This window comes from Ricinus communis, chromosome 4 (assembly GCF_019578655.1).
Source record: "Ricinus communis isolate WT05 ecotype wild-type chromosome 4, ASM1957865v1, whole genome shotgun sequence".
NCBI classification, from domain to species: domain Eukaryota; kingdom Viridiplantae; phylum Streptophyta; class Magnoliopsida; order Malpighiales; family Euphorbiaceae; genus Ricinus; species Ricinus communis.
Window position 1 is genome coordinate 31,090,042 of NC_063259.1, and position 18,422 is coordinate 31,108,463.

An 18,422-nucleotide genomic window follows, 5' to 3' on the forward strand; every position below is an offset into this window, starting at 1 on the left:
TAATTACAATTTAAAACACTGGGGAGATAATAGATAGAGAGAGAAACAAATTTAGTACTAACAAAGTTAATTAAGACGAGTAATTACCTAACGTCAAATTGTGTGGGCCCCCCACCCACACACAGCGAGTGTAGAGAGTGGACCCTGAGGCTCCATGCAGTAAATTCGATCTCATTTCATAAGGCACGTGCTCAAAATCAAAGCAAATACAGGTGGGCCAGTGACCACTGTCTACCATTACCAAGCCCAAGTGAGTCAACTCTTTCATAACACAGCTTTACAAATATTTTACGCTTCAGATCAATCGCATAACTGAATTCCTTAATTGTACGATCCGGATTAGACACCAACCACAATCTCCTCAAACAAACCAAAAAAGAAAAAAAAAGAAAAAGAAAAAGAAGAAATACTCCTTCCTATTTGTTATAATAAAATCTAAATCCATGTGTCACGATAAATTATTTGATTTTATTTTATTTTAACAACAAAATAGTGATATTTTTTTATAGAAAAAATTATTTAAATTTAGTTTTATAAATTATGTCTAAATTCTAATATTTACTATCAATATATAATAAAAATTGATAAATGTGTATTTTTCTCTAAATATATTAAAATATTACAAGAAGTGAGGAAGGAGAAAGATATAAAATAACCAACAACAACAAATTACAATTGTCTTATTATTATTTTATGTGAGCACCACTTTTTAACTGTACTGTGAAAAAAAACAAATATTAAATTACCAAGGAAACCCATAATTCTTTTATTTTTCTTTTTAAATGAACAATACATAGAGATGGCAGAGGAAGATGGTAGCTTTATTTGTGAGCACAGCTGGAATTAGCGGGGACACAGCTGGCATGTACGGAGGCAGATACGCAGCTACCGTCGCCGTTTGATCGCTTTTTTTTTTTTTTGTTGGGTTTTGCCTCTTTATTAGAAAGCAGCTGTATCTGAAATTATGGCAACCCCCAATATCACACTCCCTTTCTTTTTTACACATACGAAGACAAACAGAATCTAGAAACCAAAAGTAAATTCCTCTAACTCAACCCAACCTTGCTATTTGTTTTTCCTCTTCTACCCTTCCCTTTTACCGCTAATGATATCCATATAAAAGAAAAAAGATTAGCAAAAAACTATATTCAGTAGCATAATTATAATGTGTATGAAGAAAAAACAGCATGCCCTAGCCACTAGTATGAATAGAATAGTTATAGATTAGAAGTCACATCACATTGCTAAATTAACATAAATACTTGGTCCCATAACTAAGCAAATTGAAGGAAGCACAAACAAGTATATGCTAAGCCTCTCTCCCATATGGAAAATGTCTTAATCAACGAGTCAAAACAATCCAAAAGCCTACCTTTCAAAAACAATGCTAACCAACTTTTTTCCTTCAACTCTCATTCTCACTTTACATTTACAACCCTATAAATCACCAGAAGAATAAAACTTGAAAAAGAAAACAAAATTAAAAAACAAATAATAATTGTAATATGTCAGAAATTGAATGGCAATTATGTAACACCAACTCCACAAAAGCAAAAAAGCACAAGTCAAATTTGGTATTAACCTCAAAATCTTTCATAAACGGTAAAAAATCATTAAAGATCCTCTAACAAATCCGTCATTCTGTAATATGCATGAGGGCAAATCTGTCATTATTTAATGTATATAAGTACTTTAGTTCATATTTCAGTATTTGTTAGTGCAAACAACCATTTTTCTCTCTCTAATTCGCTTTCTCTCTCTACGAAAACCCAAAAATAAAGAAATAAAAAACAAACCTTTTTTTTTTTAAAGCCTTTCCTCGAACAGTTCATCTACAAAGCACAATCTTTCACCGGCGATTATCGTCGTTACAAAACTGCCGTTGGAACAAATAAAGAGTACCCAGAAATTAAAAAATAAAAACACACAAACGGAAAACTAGCAGTACTCGTCTTCTGGGTTCTATTTTTACACGATAGGTCATTCCAAGAGCGAAAAGAGAAGCTTTAGAGATGAAACGTCGTCGGTTTGGTGCTTAAGACTGTACAAAAAATATCGTTTATTGGGTACGAGGTGGCGGTGATGGGGAAGGTGGTGGTGGGAGTGGCGGTGGGGGTGGCGGTGGCGGCGTGTGCGGTGGCAGGGGTGGTGGTGGGGAAGAGGGTAAGAAGTAGGAGGAAGTGGAGAAGAGTAGTGGGAGTGTTGAAAGAGTTAGAAGAGTCATGTGAGACCACAGTAGGGAGGTTAAGGCAAGTTGTTGATGCTATGGCTGTGGAGATGCATGCAGGGTTGGCTTCTGAAGGAGGTTCCAAGCTTAAAATGTTGCTCACTTTTGTTGACCATTTGCCTACTGGGTAATCTATCTGTTCTTTTCTGGGTTCTAACTTTCATTGTTTTGCTTATTGGTGGGAGATAAAAATGGTACTCATTCATTCTTCCAATGGGGTTTTTTTGTTTCATTGTTGATTGATTGTGATATGGCCTTGGAAGGAGAATCATTGAAAGGTCTTCTTTTTAGTCTCCTGGTTATAGTTGTGCGCCTACTTTTGGTTATCGGGGATGCGGGAGGGGGTGTGTGTTCAATTTGATTCTTTGATAATAAGGTGTTTCCATTGTGTTTTTTTTTTCTTCCTTTTACTCATCATATTTGCTATTTGGTTACTGTTTTATTTTCTAAACCTTTTTTCTGTCCTGTATCAATTTCATTTCAGTGTTGTTCTCTTGTTGGTAATTGTTCATTTCCCCCTTTTTGGATTTATTCGCTCTTTCGCTTCTTTCTATCTTCTTAAACTGATAAAACTGATAACATCTATTTGCTGGTTTTTCTTTTGTCAGCAAATTGTGATTTTGGTGATGAATTTCTGTTATTACCTTACAGCACCTTTCTTGCTGTTTATATATCTTGTTTATGCAAATTCAAATGTTTTCTCTTTTATGTTCTGCGGTTTTGTTTATGTATTTATTTGTTCACTGGGTTCACTATTTTGGATGAGACTGATATTCACTTTTGAATGATGAACTCTATCATGTCATCTGTTACTTCGACATTCGTCATCCTGGTAAATCAATCTTTTCAATATTTGAGTTGGGAATATCTTTTGCTTCAACACTTTACAGACAATGTTTAAGAATCTTAAATGTTCTCTTTCTATTCTCTTCTTTTTTCATTTAAGTGTGTTGGAACTGTTTGAGGAATACTGTGTGTTTAGGTTCCTCAAGTGGAATATGTTGGTTTTCACTTACATGGATGGCATCTTTCATCCATCAGAATCAATGAACAGAATCTGCATTATAATTTTATAGCTTAAAATTCGCAATCTTATTTGGTTATCAGTGATGTCATAATCGTTCTTCTCCTCATGATGCTATCATATATCTTTAATTCTACGGTTGATATGTGGGCTCATAATTATACATAAATGGAAAATATCTCATACTTGAACTAATCAAATTATAGCTTTCAACTTGTACATTATTGATGCAAGCATGCTAGGTGGCCAGGCTATCTTTGTGAGGATTGCCACATTAATGTGGGTTGTAGGGAGTAGCTTTAGCTTCATTGAAATATCGGCTAGTTATTTGTGTATGTGTTTATGAATGAAAAGTTCAAAGGTGCGAGAGTTATTTTCAGTTGTGCTACATATCTTTGTGAAAATTTTCTCACTGAAGTTCTTTTTGAGAATATACTCCTAAAGTTGAGAGTGTGACATGATATATTTATGATACAAGGACTGATAAGGATGTTAAATCAATTTAAATTTTCGGCATCTTGGTTCAGATATCTGCCCACATACTTAAATGTGAATTTGTGTGGTGGTGCCTACCCTAGCATTTAGTGCAAAATTGATTCTTTTCTATTTACACTTGTGCATTTACGTTAGGAGCTGTCTCCCAGTTCCCTTCTGTTGATATGACGTTTCTTTCTTTTCTTTGTTTAAAGTAAATGGATCTGGTTTTTAATTCCAGAAGTTTTTCTTAGAAACTGTATTCTATCAGCTCTCTATTTGCAAATTATGTTTTTGGGTTGTGCTGTAACAATATTGAGCTTCCTTGTATTGATGTATTCTCATTTAGTAGTTCGATAATTAAATCCATATGAATAAACAAGCTTATGTTCGGTGTATTTACTAATTGGCCGCATTGAAGCCTCTTCTCTTTCGAGGAAAGGATGTGACAGCTGAGAACTTTTGAGACTAAAGTGACCACTGTCCCATATGAGTAGGCAAACATTTGTTTCCGGGTTTTATTTTTGCATTTGATGTCATGATTTGCAGTTGCTATATATTTGTCAAAATTGCATCTTATTCTTCTTATGTTTGCTTAGGTTGTATTGGTAAATTGATTTCCATGCTGTTGTCAGGAATGAGATAGGAACTTATTATGCACTAGATCTTGGAGGTACTAATTTTAGGGTCTTGCGGGTTCAGCTAGGAGGTAGAAGGTCCTTGATCTTGTCAAAAGATGTGGAAAGCCAACCTGTTCCTCAGCACTTGATGGAAAGCACTAGTGAGGTGACTGAGTTTGTATTCCTTCCCTTTTTTAGTTTTCTCTTCCCTTTTGTTGTTGGAAAAAGGCTAAACTGATTAGTTATATATTCGCAATGATAAAAGTTTTTCTTCTTTTTTTCTTGCAGGAGCTCTTCGACTTTATTGCTTCAACATTAAAGCAGTTTGTTGAAAAAGAAGAAAATGGCTCTGAGTTTTCCTCAGTTAGAAGAAGGGAACTTGGATTTACGTTTTCATTTCCAGTGAAACAAATGTCTACTTGTTCTGGGATCCTTATCAAGTGGACGAAAGGATATCATATCGAAGACATGGTCAGTTAGAAAATATTTTTCAATGATGTTATTACTGAGCTGCCTCAGATTAGGAAACTTTGTGAAAGCTGAATACATTTGTGATTAAACTGCATTTGTACTCTGGTGTTGCAAATGAATGGAATTTCTGCTTTATGAAGAAGAAAATAGTGAATTATGCTCTTCACCTTAACATTAAATTATCCTGCTCGTACAGCGTAGTAAATCAAATATGTTGAACATCTTTAAACTGTTTTCTTGGCATATTTTTATTCCCTTTCTGTTGTTTAATAAGTGAAGATGGAGATTCTTATTAGTGTGTTACATGAATGATTTAGGTTGGAAGAGAGGTTGTTGAACGCTTACAAGCAGGACTGACCAGGAATGATTTGGATATGCAGGTTGCAGTGTTGGTGAGCATTTTGTTTGAAGCACTATTTTTATCTGTCAAATTATGTTCGAAAGCTGAATATTAAAACAACTATATAGTTTTGCCTTTTTGGAGTGCTTGGGTAAATGAATATATGTTGTTGGTTAAGTTCTGTCACTTATAGTTTGCTGGGGTGAATGGTTGGACCCAAATTGGATTATTCATTTGCAGTGGAAACAAGAGATGATTTAGGCTGTTGTTGGGGTCAATGAATATTATCTTTGATCTTTTGTTGACATTAATTAAACTATCACAAAGAGAAAAGAAACAAGGATAAAATATCATAATCATCTGTTTTGTTTTAAGCAGGTAAATGATACTGTGGGAACACTAGCTCTTGGTCATTATCATGATGCTGACACTGTTGCTGCAGTAATAATTGGAACTGGTACTAATGCTTGCTATCTAGAACGGGCAGATGCTATTATAAAGTGTCAAGGCCTGCTTACAACTTCTGGAGGCATGGTATCCTTTCTTTTATCTTTGATTGGTCTGATGTTTCATCTGTAAAATAATTAATGGGTTTTTCTGCTCACAATGTTCCATATCTTTTAATTAGGTTGTCAACATGGAATGGGGAAATTTCTGGTCATCTCATTTGCCGAGAACATCTTATGATATTGATTTAGATGCTGAAAGCCCTAATCCGAATGATCAGGTCAGGAAATAAGTATTAGTTTTTATTTTGCTTTGGATTTCTAAAAAGAGAATAGTCAATTTGATGGATTTTGTTGCAGGGTTTCGAGAAAATGATATCGGGAATGTATCTAGGCGACATTGTTAGGAGAGTGATTCTCAGAATGACACAGGAATCTGATATCTTTGGACCTGTGTCTTCCCGATTGTCCGTGCCCTTCAATTTGAAGTATGTCTGTCCTCTCTCTGTCTCTCTCTGGTCTGGGTGCTTGTGCTGCACAGTTTGCTCAATTCTTAGAAACACTTATCAATTTTGCTTTATGTTATCTCAGCTGGTCTAAATTCTATGTGGTTAGTTATGGTTTTTTTGAAGCTTTTAAGTCTACTGTTTAAGACTAATTCACCATGTTGTGTTACTGAAGAACTCCTCTGGTGGCTAAAATGCATGAGGATGACTCTCCTGATCTGACAGAAGTAGCTCACATATTGAAGGAAACCCTGGGGGTGGGTGCATCACATGCTTATTTTATTCTGCTCTCTTTTACATTAAAATTAAATGTTTGCAATGGATTGAGTATTTATATTTTCCTGGTTTGGCATGCTTGCGCCGTCTCAGATCCCAGAAGTCCCTTTGAAGTTCAGAAAGCTTGTTGTGAGAGTATGTGATGTGGTGACCCGTAGGGCTGCTCGATTGGCAGCTGCTGGCATTGTGGGAATTTTGAAGAAGATTGGCCGGGATGGGACAGGGGGCATCACCAGCGGAAGAGGAAGAAGCGACATAAAGATGAGAAGAACGGTTGTGGTTATTGAAGGGGGTTTATATACGAGCTATACGATGTTCAGGGAGTACTTGCATGAAGCCTTTAATGAAATCTTGGGGGAAGATGTTGCCCAACATGTCATTCTTAAGGCCACGGAAGATGGGTCAGGCATTGGAGCAGCACTTCTTGCCGCTTCATATTCATCCTACAGTGTGGATAGGGTACAGCTGCTATAATTATATATTATTTATATATATACATATAGCCCCTGTAAATGTAGAATTTTTTTTTCTTCAATATATTATTATAAGGGTTGTTTCTAAAATATTTTCTTTCCAAATGGGTTCCCCATGTATCTCATGTTCTTTAATTTTTTGTTTTTTTACTTTCCCACCCCTTTTCCAAGTCTCTTGTATATTGTTATTATCAATGTGAAAAATGTTCTTTGTTGATCGAATTGAAAATTGAAAAGTTATGTCCATTGCATTCTGTTCAAGTAACTTGTGTGTTCAATGTCTGAAGACATATTGAAAAGTATGAAGTGTGGTATTCCTTGTCGTTTCAGCCACGAGTTGTCCGCCACCATCCATTGTCATTGGTCGGCGCCTCCTCTAATGGATCTGCTCTCTTCGCTTTGACCATGCCCATCATTGGCATTACTAATACTATACAACTTCTCTCACCACCACCATGGAATAATTGCTGTCACGCTCGCCTACCTTAACCATTGCCATAGCTTGGTGCCACTGGTGATGGTGATCGCATGCCCAATGTTTAAAAGCTTACTCTTATCTTAGTCATGTTGACTTTTTATTCTCCATTAATATGTGTGGTAAACATCCTCCACTCATATTTCTTGCTACGTACACATCCATTTGCCGCAAACTTTTCCCATCATTGGGGAAGTGGAGCGTGTGATCCCATGTCTTTGAATCTCTAACATTTTGGTTGGTACTTTATAATTTGGTGGCTATTGGAACCCATTTTGATTGATGTTTTAAGGTTTTATAATATTTTCTTTATTCTCTCTCTCGCTCCATATTTTATACTCAATAACTTAAAATATAGATGAAAAAATTATTGGATTCTTTTGTTCAGATTTCGAATTAGGAATTGAAAATAATGAAAATTCTAATAAACTATTTGGTAAAATAAGAAATAAGAAATGGAATGAAAATTCTAATTGCTTATTTTATTATAATTTTAGTAGCTTATTGTCTGTTATTATGTATATTTTTATTTATAATTGTATTACCTTTTCATGTGTTTGATCATTTTATCATTAATCAAATTTGATTTTTATGGGAACAAATTGACAGAATAAAATGGATGATTCTTATTAATGGAAAATAATTATATTAATTTTCAAATATTATTTTACGAATTAAATTAATAAGAAAGATGGACATTCTAATCCAATTTCTGTTCAATCTTTTCATTAACCAAACCTCTGGTTATATAAATGCTCTATTAAAAAAAGTATTCGAATTTACTGAAAACGATTCATATGGGCCGAGGCCTAAACCCAAATTCTCTTCGGGCCTTCGTCGAAAAGCAATGTATTTTCTCTTCCCTTTCAGCGTCCATGCCGAACCCTGAGAGAGCACAGTACTCAGCTTAATCCTTCTCTGCCAATAATGGCCACCGAGAACAAGCCGAAGTCGGTTGCCACCAATAGCAAGAAGCGGAAGCAGCGTTACCTTCCCCACAATGTATCTCTCTTTTTTTATTATCAGTTTATGTAATATAGATAGATAGAAGGTACCAATTGCTTTTTTGTTTATTTGAATTAAGTTTTGTTTTTATATTTATATATGTATTTCAGAAGCCAGTAAAGAAGAAGGGATCATACCCATTACATCCAGGAGTGCAGGGCTTCTTTATTACCTGTGATGGTGGCAGAGAACGCCAAGCTTCTCATGAGGCTATTAATGTTATTGATTCTGTATGTTCTCTCTCTCTCTCTCTCTCTCTCTCTCTCTCTCTCTCTCTGCTTTCTTAGAAAACGGTGTTCTTTACTTTTGTACTTGCTGATAAACACTGTTTTCTTGCCTCAACACTCGTTATCAAACTATAGTAGTTTGCTTGGAGTTTTGAATCCTTTTGCTTTGATTCGATTTAGGTTTTGAGTGGAATTGTAATAAGGAAAAATATTAAGAGCTCTAAGTAGTTTAATTATATGCATTAGAGGAAGACTATACCACGGAAAATGGATGAAATATAAAATTTGGTCTAAGTAGCATAACTCTGACGATGAATTGGAAACCGGTAAAGTATGGTTGCATGGATGATAATTATTTGTCCAAAATATTTTCCAATTTTAAAAATTATGATGATTCTGGGTGGTTGGTTTCTATGCCAAGTATACAGCTACCATTTAGACTCTGACTTTGAGATTCGTTCATAAGTCATCTCAGTTTACCTTGTAATTTCATATACAAAATAAATGGAAATTAAGTTATTGCCTTTCATCTAAAAATCACCTCTTTTTGTGCATTCACAAGCTTTATGCCTTTTGTACACTGTGTTTGGTTTTTCATAAAAGCAGTTTCAAAGTAGCGAATGCTCCATTTTCAGGACATGCACTGGATATTTAGCTGCTGATGTTTCAGTTTTCTCTTGCAGTTTTATGAAGAGCTAGTCCATGCAAAGGATACGAGTGTGAAGCTTGAGTTGCCTAAAAAACCTTCAAGTAAAAAGATCAAGTTTGTATATTCTGATGACGAAGAAGATGATGATGATAATGGGGTGGAAGGAGAGGAGGAGGAGGAGGATAAAGAGGAGGACAAGGAAGAAGGGAATAAATCAGATACCAAACAAAACAATGATGATAAAAATGACAATCCTGCAAATGAGAAGTTAGAATTTCCTAATGTGGACAAGACTTGCAATGGAAATCAAACAGAAAAAAACACTTGTGATAATGAAGCTGGTGGTAAAGATGAACATCAAACAAATGAAACTGATGAGCCTCCAGCAAAGAAGCAAATCATAGAAACATGTGTTTCAAGTTCTGTTGTCCATGAAAAGGTGGAGCAGAGATCCATTGATAAGCTTATTGAAGATGAACTCAAGGAACTGGGAGATAAGAGTAAGGTGTGTATCAAACTGCCCCTATTCACCATTTACTTTTGTGTATTTTGATGGACCTCCATAGAAGTTGGATGCCATGCTCTAATTCTACAATGCCCTTAGCAAAACGACCTTCTGATGGCCTCTTCAGGAGGCAACTGTAGTACTTTAACTTAAAGAACCTAGTAGCTTAAAGCTAGCTTAAATCTGATATGCTGTTTAAGGGTGAAGCACTTGAAGGGCTGTTTGGACTTGGCTTATTTACTATCCAATGTTGTAGACATTGTGCTCAATTTCTGGTTTTTTCTGTGGATATGAGAAAAGGATATCAGCCAACCGTGGTATTCTTAATATTTATAATCACATTGAAATTAGTTGTCCTGTTTGTACAGAGGCGCTTTACGAACCTTGATTCAGGTTGCAATGGTGTTGTCTTTGTCCAAATGCGCAAGAGAGATGGGGACCCTTCTCCTAAAGATATTGCACAGCACATTATGACATCAGCTGCATCAACAAGGAAACACATGTCAAGGTTTGTGAATTGCTGATTTGTTCTGTTAAATTCTATGGAGTGCAAATAGCTTCCAACTAGTGCTGTCTAGATCTTTGAAGCTTCTGCATGCCAGGTTTCACATCTGGGCTACTAGTTGTGGACCGCACATGTAACATACTGGTGCATAGAGAAGCAAATTGGCTATGTGTAGTGCTGGAGGAAACCAAGAGCTCATTTTAGGTCCTAAAGTTCTTTTTCCTTTTTTTCTTCTCATGTATAGGTTCATCCTAAGAGTTTTACCCGTGGAAATCGCATGCTATGCTTCAGAAGAGGAAATTTCAAAAGCAATGGCACCAATTGTGGAAAAATATTTTCCTGTCGATACACAAAACCCACAGAAGGTACTATATACCAAACATTATCTATGGCATTATAGTTTAGCCTCATGGCAACTAAATTACAAAGTTTGTCCTGGATATGCAAAAGGTTTCTTAATACAGTCATTGACTGAATCTCTTATAGCCAGGAAGAAATACGACTCTTGAAAAGAGTTCACCTGTTAAGCTTCCTACCAATGGATAATACCTTGCGACTTTGATTAGGGACTCAACCTTTATTAGTTAACATCCAAATCTCTCCATAAGGACAAGGGATGGCATGATTGCTGCTAATTAGTAAATAATGGCACAAACTTAATTTTCTTTTTTGTTCTGTAAAGAAATGAGTACTGACTCTCAGTTTTGCCTACCTTGCCAATATGTGTAGTTTGCAGTGCTTTATGAAGCTCGTGCAAACACTGGCATCGACAGGATGAAGATTATAAATTCAGTTGCAAAATCTGTTCCTGGACCCCATAAAGTTGATCTTAACAATCCTGACAAGACAATCGTAGTTGAAATTGTTAAGGTAAGCATTTCCCTTCCCAGGTAAAACTCAAGAATTTGTAGACTATTCATTCTCATTTGCAAAATCTTCAATTCTTTTATGCACGTCTATCTCTTCCTCCACTCTGATAACCTTTGTTTTTTTGGAACTTGTCAGACCGTATGCTTGATTGGCCTTGTTGAAAACTACAAGGGGTTGGCCAAATACAACCTGAGGCAGCTTACATCACCCAAGTAATAAGCAGCCTAATACCTTTCTCACGGAAGCACGACATACTCGTATGCTATATTTTCCGCATATTAGCAGATTGATGTGCTAGAATTTTGTCGTCAATCAAATCTTTTTCGTTTTAATGCTTAAACTATTAGTGAGTTTCTTTGGATTAAATTTTCATGATAATTAAATTTTATTGCTGCTGAATTTCTGGTAATGATATCCAAATCATTTGTAAATTAATTAATTCACAATATACAATTGATTTAAAAATCCGATGTGCAGAGAATCCCTAATTAGATAGAGATTTTAACAAAATATAATGGCAAAATTGTTAGTAAAATCCCCATCCTGGACTGTATAATAACTGAGGGTGGAAAAAATATGTGACAGGTCCCCTACCAATTACAATTGCTATATGGGTTACGCTCCAGATTCGAATTTTTATCAATGTAAAAGCTTAATATTGAAAAAAAACAACAAAGTTTAATAATGTTTTTGATTTATGCACAAATTTACATTAACAAAGTTAGCCTTCACAAACTTTTTATTTCTACAAAGTTATATAAAAATATATGCATGCTTCCATTTGTTTTTGCTTGATTTTATATTAAAAATGAGCAGTGATCTTAGATTGATCATCGGACTGACTGACGCTGCTGTCAAAGTATATTGATCTTCTTGGAAAATTTGATTGCTCATGTTAAGAGTAGATTTATATTCTTTTCACTTTTCGTGTCCTTGCTAATTATATATTATAATTAAAAAAAATGAAAGTTCTTAAACATCATAATTAAAAATTAGATCCAAAGAGAAGAATAATAATAATATGTAATTCAATTCTTTAAAGCATTTGAATCACGTAAAATTAAATATTTTAAAAATAGAAATCGCACACATTAAGAAAGAAGAAAAAAAGAAAAAACTCGTTTCCATACATCTCTTCCTTGGTCTTTTATAATCTTATGCACCTAATCTTATGAGAATATTATGCACTTGGAGGCTTGTACAACTTCTCCACCATCTTTCTATATTCTGCAATCAAGTCCAATTTAACTATTTAGTTTATTATCTGATAAAAAAATTCTTAAAAAAAAAATGGGAAGTAACTCAAAGCACCTTCTTGATTGCTCCATAGTTGAGCCGCTTGAGTGTTTAAAGGTGAGCTTATATTTGGCTCTGGACAATGCACAAATAGAAAAACACAATTATTTTCATACAAACTGCCTTAATCAAATTTCCATAGCAGATGAGGAATTTACCTCCAAGCAGACTCTGGATAGATATGAGTATTGTCCGAACATCATAAGCCGATGACCATTTATCCTACAATATAAATTTTGTGATCAGATATATTAGCATCACAAGAGATACAGTGCATTAGCATAGCAACAGGTGGAGTAAAAGGATACTGTACCTGAAGGATGTCCAAGCAAATGTTTCCATAAACATCCACATTAGGATGAAAGCAGCTGGTTTCGAACTTCACCTTTGGAGGCTTGAAGGGATAGTCATTTGGGAAAGAAAGGGATAGCTTGTATTCAGTTCCTTCAAAAACTGTGTCTTTGCTTCCTGTAATTGTTCCTTTCCAGCAGAATATGTTATCCTCCTCAGGAAAGGCAGATATCCCAGATTCTCCACTCATCTAGAGATTGAAATTCATCAAGGCCTTAAACAATAACTTCACTAATTGGTATATTTTGATATTTGATAAAATCACAAATTCAAGTGCGGAAAATGTACACTCACCATCAATGCCATTAATTCAGATTGCAACCTGTTTAGAACAATTTTTTTTTTTTTTTATTTAAGAAAGAAAAGGCCAGAAGGTCAGAAACCTTTAACAAAGACTTGGTAATTGAATCAGGCTTTTGAAACAAATCATTTAAACATAGTACCCGAATAAAAAGAAGAGTAACTTACTCGATATTTAAATTTCAACTGACTAAACTATAAATATACAGAGAAAAAAATGCAAAACCCCCAATTATTCACAAGTCTCCATTTAGATGTAAGAGAAAAGTACCGTTTAAGAACAGACTGAGTGTCAACAGTCTTCACAGTCGGCACAGTCTGCTTCGATGGGGCCCCTGCCGAAGCGACGGGTGTGTTGCCTTGGTACCCATTAACTGTTGCCATAGTTCCTTTTTCTTCTTCTTTTACTCTTCAGATTCAAAAAAACTAAACTAAAGAAAATGAAAGAAGAAGGGATTTACTTTTACTTTTTTTTTTTTCTGGAGAACAACAACAGGAAGAAGAGATTCAACAATGGTATCTCTCTATGTCTCTTCTTCTTTGCGTTGCAGTGAGAGAATATGATGGAGGAGTTTGGTGCTTATAAAAGGGAGCGTGACTTAGCAAAACGAAGCCGTTTGAAAAAGGGATCGGGAGTTTGGTTGAGGTAGGGCTGAAAAACAAAAATTCGAACGTTACAATGAAGGCGGCGCATTTTCTACTTTTCCGCTTTGTCTTTGATCTCCAACGGCTAGTTCAGTGTTTTTTTCTTTAAAAAAAAAAAGAAGAAAGCAATTGATAATTTTATTTCATTTAATTCTCCAATAATTTATTCTTTTTTGTAATACTGATAGAGGTCTCGTGCATATGACTCATTATTATTTTTTATTAATTATAATCAGCTGAAAACAATAATTTTTTTATTTAATTTTTTGTATAAGAATAGACATCCTATTTTGTTATAATCCTTATATTTTATATAAATTAGTACTATTTAATTTTTTATGAATGTATTTGGCACGTGACTCATATATTATCCAAATTTATTAAAAAGTCTCACAATTCATATACACAATATTAATTTATCCTAATAATTAAGAATTAAAATAATAATAATAAAGAATAATTGATTTGCTACATAAACGTCACCATGCGCTGTGATGATTCTTCCTACTATTGCTAATAAATTAAGTTTTGGTAATTTATTATAAATTTATGTTAAATATTTAATATTTAGAAAATAGATAATGATTTTTATATTAGAAGACAGTATGTTGTGATTTATTTTATAATTAAACAATAGGTTTTTTATCCTTAAATATGCAGATTTTTTAGAAAAGTTAAGAAATTATAATAACAGTTTTAATTTATATAAATGTATCTAATAAATTATCAAAATAGTTTCATCTCATAAAAATATTTAGCAAGAATTTAATTCGATTTCTTTTTGGGAAAAATTGCCTACTCCCTTTTTATTTATATTTCATATAGTCATAGAATTATAGATATTGTATAAATTTTATGAACAAATAAAATAGTAGATCGTAAATGAAAAGGACGTAAATTATATTTTGAACTCTAATATATTATGCATTATATACCTGGTGTCCAAAATACGGCCGTTTCATTTAAATGAGGAAGCTAAATTTTAAAACATACATGTAAGATAGTTTCAATTCAAATATAACGTTTTGTTTCTTATTGTCAATTTTAAATAAAATCGCGAGCTTTCTTTTATTGGCTTTGTTTGATGTTGTCTTCTCCATTCTCGATTCTCTATTATTTATAGCTTCAAATTAGATCTTATAAGCTATGTTTTTTATTCTTTTCTTTCCTTTTTGTTCTCTGTTGTATAATATTGTTGTTCTTTAATTTATTTTTTCTTTTTTTGTTCTCATACATACATTACGTATATTTGTAGATTTTAAAAATTTACTTTTGACGAGGCAAAATTTTTCATTTTTTCTCAATTTTTCAGAGTTTCAAATCAAATTCTATAAGTTTTAATAATTTTTTTTTTAAAGTATGATAATAATTTCATTGCTGGAAAATGATAGGTTCACTATGTAGGATATTGAAGTTCATTATGTATGAACTAAAGGTTCATTGTTTTATTTATAACTTTAATAACAATTTTATTGAATAGATTTATTTTGTAGCAAATTGAGGTTCATTATATATGAACAATAGGTTCGTCATTTTAATCATAATTTTGGTAATAGTTTTATTTTTGAAATATAATAAGTTCATTTTATAGCATATTAAGATTCATTATATATAAACTACATGTTCATTATATGAAATATAAGTTCATCATGCTATTCATAATTTTAAAAATATATTTATTTTTAAAATGGAATAGGTTTATTTTGTATCATTAACAGATGAATATAAAGTTTTACGTAATGAACATATCATATGTGCATAAAAATAAATCAATATTTATGAGTTATAATGAACATGTTCATTAAAGTATCACTTGAGGTTTATTATATATGAACTACAAGTTCATCGTGTTATTCATAATTTTGAAAATAAATTTATTTTTGAAATGGAATAGGTTCATTTTGTGGTACAATGAATCTTATATCACTAACATATTAATATAAAAGTTTTACGTAATGAATATATTATACGTGTATAAAAATAAATTAGTATTTATGAATTATAATGAACTGGTTCGTTATCTACAAACAACATATTCATTAAAGTATCACTTGAGGTTCATTATATATGAACTATATGTTCATTATATGAACTATAAGTTCATCATATTATTCATAGTTTTAAAAATAATTTAATTTTTAAAATTAAATAAGTTTATTTTGTAGTACAATGAACTGTACATCATTAATAAATTAATATAAAAATTTTACATAATGAACATGTCATACGTGTATAAAAATAAATCAATATTCATGAGTTATTAATGAACGAGTTCATTATCTATAAATATCAGGTTTATTAAAGTATTACTTAAGGTTCACTATATATGAACTACAAGTTGATCATGTTATTCGTAATTTTAAAAATAAATTTATTTTTAAAATGGAATAGGTTCACTTTGTAATACAATGAACCTTATATCACTAAAAGATAAATATAAAAGTTTTATGTAATGAACATATGTGCATAAAAATAATCAATATTTATAAATTATGATGTACGGATTAATTATCTACAAACAACATGTTCATTAAAGTATGACTTGAGGTTCATTATGTTGTTCATAATTTTGAAAATGGAATAGATTTATATTGTAGTACAATAAACCTTATATCATTAACAAATGAATATAGAAGTTGTACATAATGAACATATCATATGTGCATATAAATAAATCAGTATTCACGAATTATGATGAGCGAGTTCATTATCTACAAACAACAGATTTATTATAGTATCACTTGAAGTTCATTACGTTGTTCATAATTTTAAAAATGGAATAGGTTTATTTTGTAGTACAATAAACCTTATATTATTAATAAATGAATATAAAAGTTTTATGTAATGAACATGACATATATATATACAAATAAATCAGTATTCATGGGCTAATAAATGAATCGGTCCATTATCTACAAACAACATGTTCATTAAAGTATCAATTGAAATTTATTGAATCTATAACACAATTTTATAGTATAGACTTATAATTTGTAATTTATAATTAATAGGTTCATCAATATATCACTTGAGGTTCATCAAATACATAACAGAAATTCATTAACTATAGCTTATAATCAAGAAATTCATCATACATACATAAAATGTTTTAAATAAATATTTTTTTTCATGCAAAATAAATAATATATTCATCAATAAAAAAATCTATATAAAATGTTGGTTTTTCAGTTATAAACTTTAGTTTCATAAAATTTAAACTGTAAATTCTTTAATATTTTTATCACTGTTTTTCAAGTAATTTATGTGATTGTATTAATATCATTTTCAAATGAATATGAATATGTTTACAAAATAATGAGATTTGCATAAATCTTAAGCTTTGAAATATTAAAATCGAAAGCCAACAAAATTGTAAAGCTTGTAATTTTAAGAATAGGAGAGCGGGTGTAAAATAAAAATATAAAAAAAATAATAGAAGTTGATTTTTTAATATTAAAGAAAATAAATGTGTGTTTTGATTGAAGCAAAAACTTAAGTATTAAACTGTCGATTTTTTTTTTTTTATTTTAATTATAGATAAAAATCGTCAATTAATCTTTAAAATACGCTGACCAAACATGTTAGTAATCACACGTACGTAATGCCAGATGTGCCTAGTTTGGGAATATAACAATTGTTAAAGGAGAAGATAAACAAAAGAATCAAGTAATTGGGTTAGTCCGAGTCGGCCCAAAATTGGTTGTTTATAGTTCAATTCCGTCTGGGCCGTTTACACCTAAGAATGAATGAATTAATTTTGCATAAGAGCCCAAAAGTAATATAAGTCCAGCAAGCACACAGCTTTGTTCAGTGGGCCTTCTCAGGATTTAGGGGAAGTTACATGACCCAACACATCTTTTAGCCCAAAGCCCTCCATCAAACCACAGTAGTTTTACCTAAAATAACTATGTTTTTAACTCTTTATTTCAAAGTTACAGTTTTAATTTTTATTTATTTTTTAGTAAAGTAATTTAAAAATAACTAAAAACAACTGCATTAAAATTTTAAAAAACTTTAAAAAAATCCTACCCAACAAAAATAATAATTTTTTATTAGTTTTAAAATATTTCTAATAAGTTCCAATAATTTTATGATTCTACCCAACCTGTATCATAGTTTAGTAAATCTAGTAATAAAATGCTATTTGAATTATTGATTTAGATGTGTAGTACATATTTCATTTAGAAGCCACATGAATTATATTATTCAGGATTTAAAATAAATTTCAAATATAGCAATTCAAATTTGATATTATAAAATTTATTAAAAATTCAAATCAAATATTTATTTTTAGATTATCTATAATAACAATGTTTTCAAAATAAATTTATTTATTAACAGAAAAAGTAAAGTTAAATCTTCTTCTTAATTTGATATATTTAAATATATGATAATAGTGTGAAGATTTTATTTTATTTTCAAGAGAATAATCTTTCCATTTAATTCTTTTCTATTATTTTGGAATTAATTACTTTTTGGAGCAAAACTAGCTTTAGAAAATAGTAATTTCAAATAGGATTTATTTCATTTCCGCTGCAGAAAACAAAAAGAGCAAATAAAAATGTTGACCCCAAAGAAAAAAGAAAAGCAAACAAAAGGAAAGAATTTGAGGGTATTTTAGTCAATCAATATATAATACAATTTATGTGTTTTGGCGACTCTAATATAAATTTTTATTAGATCAATACTGCAACAAGGTTAAATAGATAAGAAACCCTTAAATATTTATTAATTATT

General features: G+C 31.8%; 3 protein-coding genes across 3 annotated transcripts; 2 read left to right on the forward strand and 1 right to left on the reverse strand.

Annotated features, from left to right (window-relative positions):
* The first annotated feature begins 1,699 nt into the window (after positions 1 to 1,699).
* Positions 1,700 to 7,079, forward strand: LOC8274337 (hexokinase-3). Its single transcript, XM_002513492.4, has 9 exons — positions 1,700 to 2,354; positions 4,361 to 4,511; positions 4,634 to 4,816; positions 5,134 to 5,208; positions 5,535 to 5,690; positions 5,785 to 5,883; positions 5,963 to 6,090; positions 6,284 to 6,365; positions 6,478 to 7,079. The coding sequence occupies exons 1-9, from the start codon at positions 2,083 to 2,085 to the stop codon at positions 6,856 to 6,858; spliced, it is 1,527 nt and encodes a 508-aa protein (XP_002513538.1). The 5' UTR covers positions 1,700 to 2,082; the 3' UTR covers positions 6,859 to 7,079.
* Positions 7,080 to 8,141: 1,062 nt separating this feature from the next.
* On the forward strand, positions 8,142 to 11,492 carry LOC8274336 (ribosome quality control complex subunit 2). The gene is made up of 7 exons (XM_002513491.3): positions 8,142 to 8,334; positions 8,448 to 8,567; positions 9,248 to 9,718; positions 10,087 to 10,226; positions 10,468 to 10,588; positions 10,953 to 11,093; positions 11,229 to 11,492. Exons 1-7 carry the CDS (start codon positions 8,260 to 8,262, stop codon positions 11,307 to 11,309), a joined length of 1,149 nt encoding a protein of 382 aa, XP_002513537.1. The 5' UTR covers positions 8,142 to 8,259; the 3' UTR covers positions 11,310 to 11,492.
* Positions 11,493 to 12,104: 612 nt separating this feature from the next.
* Positions 12,105 to 13,611, reverse strand: LOC8274335 (ubiquitin-conjugating enzyme E2 20). The gene is made up of 6 exons (XM_002513490.4): positions 13,312 to 13,611; positions 13,035 to 13,062; positions 12,703 to 12,930; positions 12,548 to 12,611; positions 12,405 to 12,464; positions 12,105 to 12,320 (listed from the first exon to the last, which is right to left on the reverse strand). The coding sequence occupies exons 1-6, from the start codon at positions 13,422 to 13,424 to the stop codon at positions 12,274 to 12,276; spliced, it is 540 nt and encodes a 179-aa protein (XP_002513536.1). The 5' UTR covers positions 13,425 to 13,611; the 3' UTR covers positions 12,105 to 12,273.
* Positions 13,612 to 18,422: the final 4,811 nt, after the last annotated feature.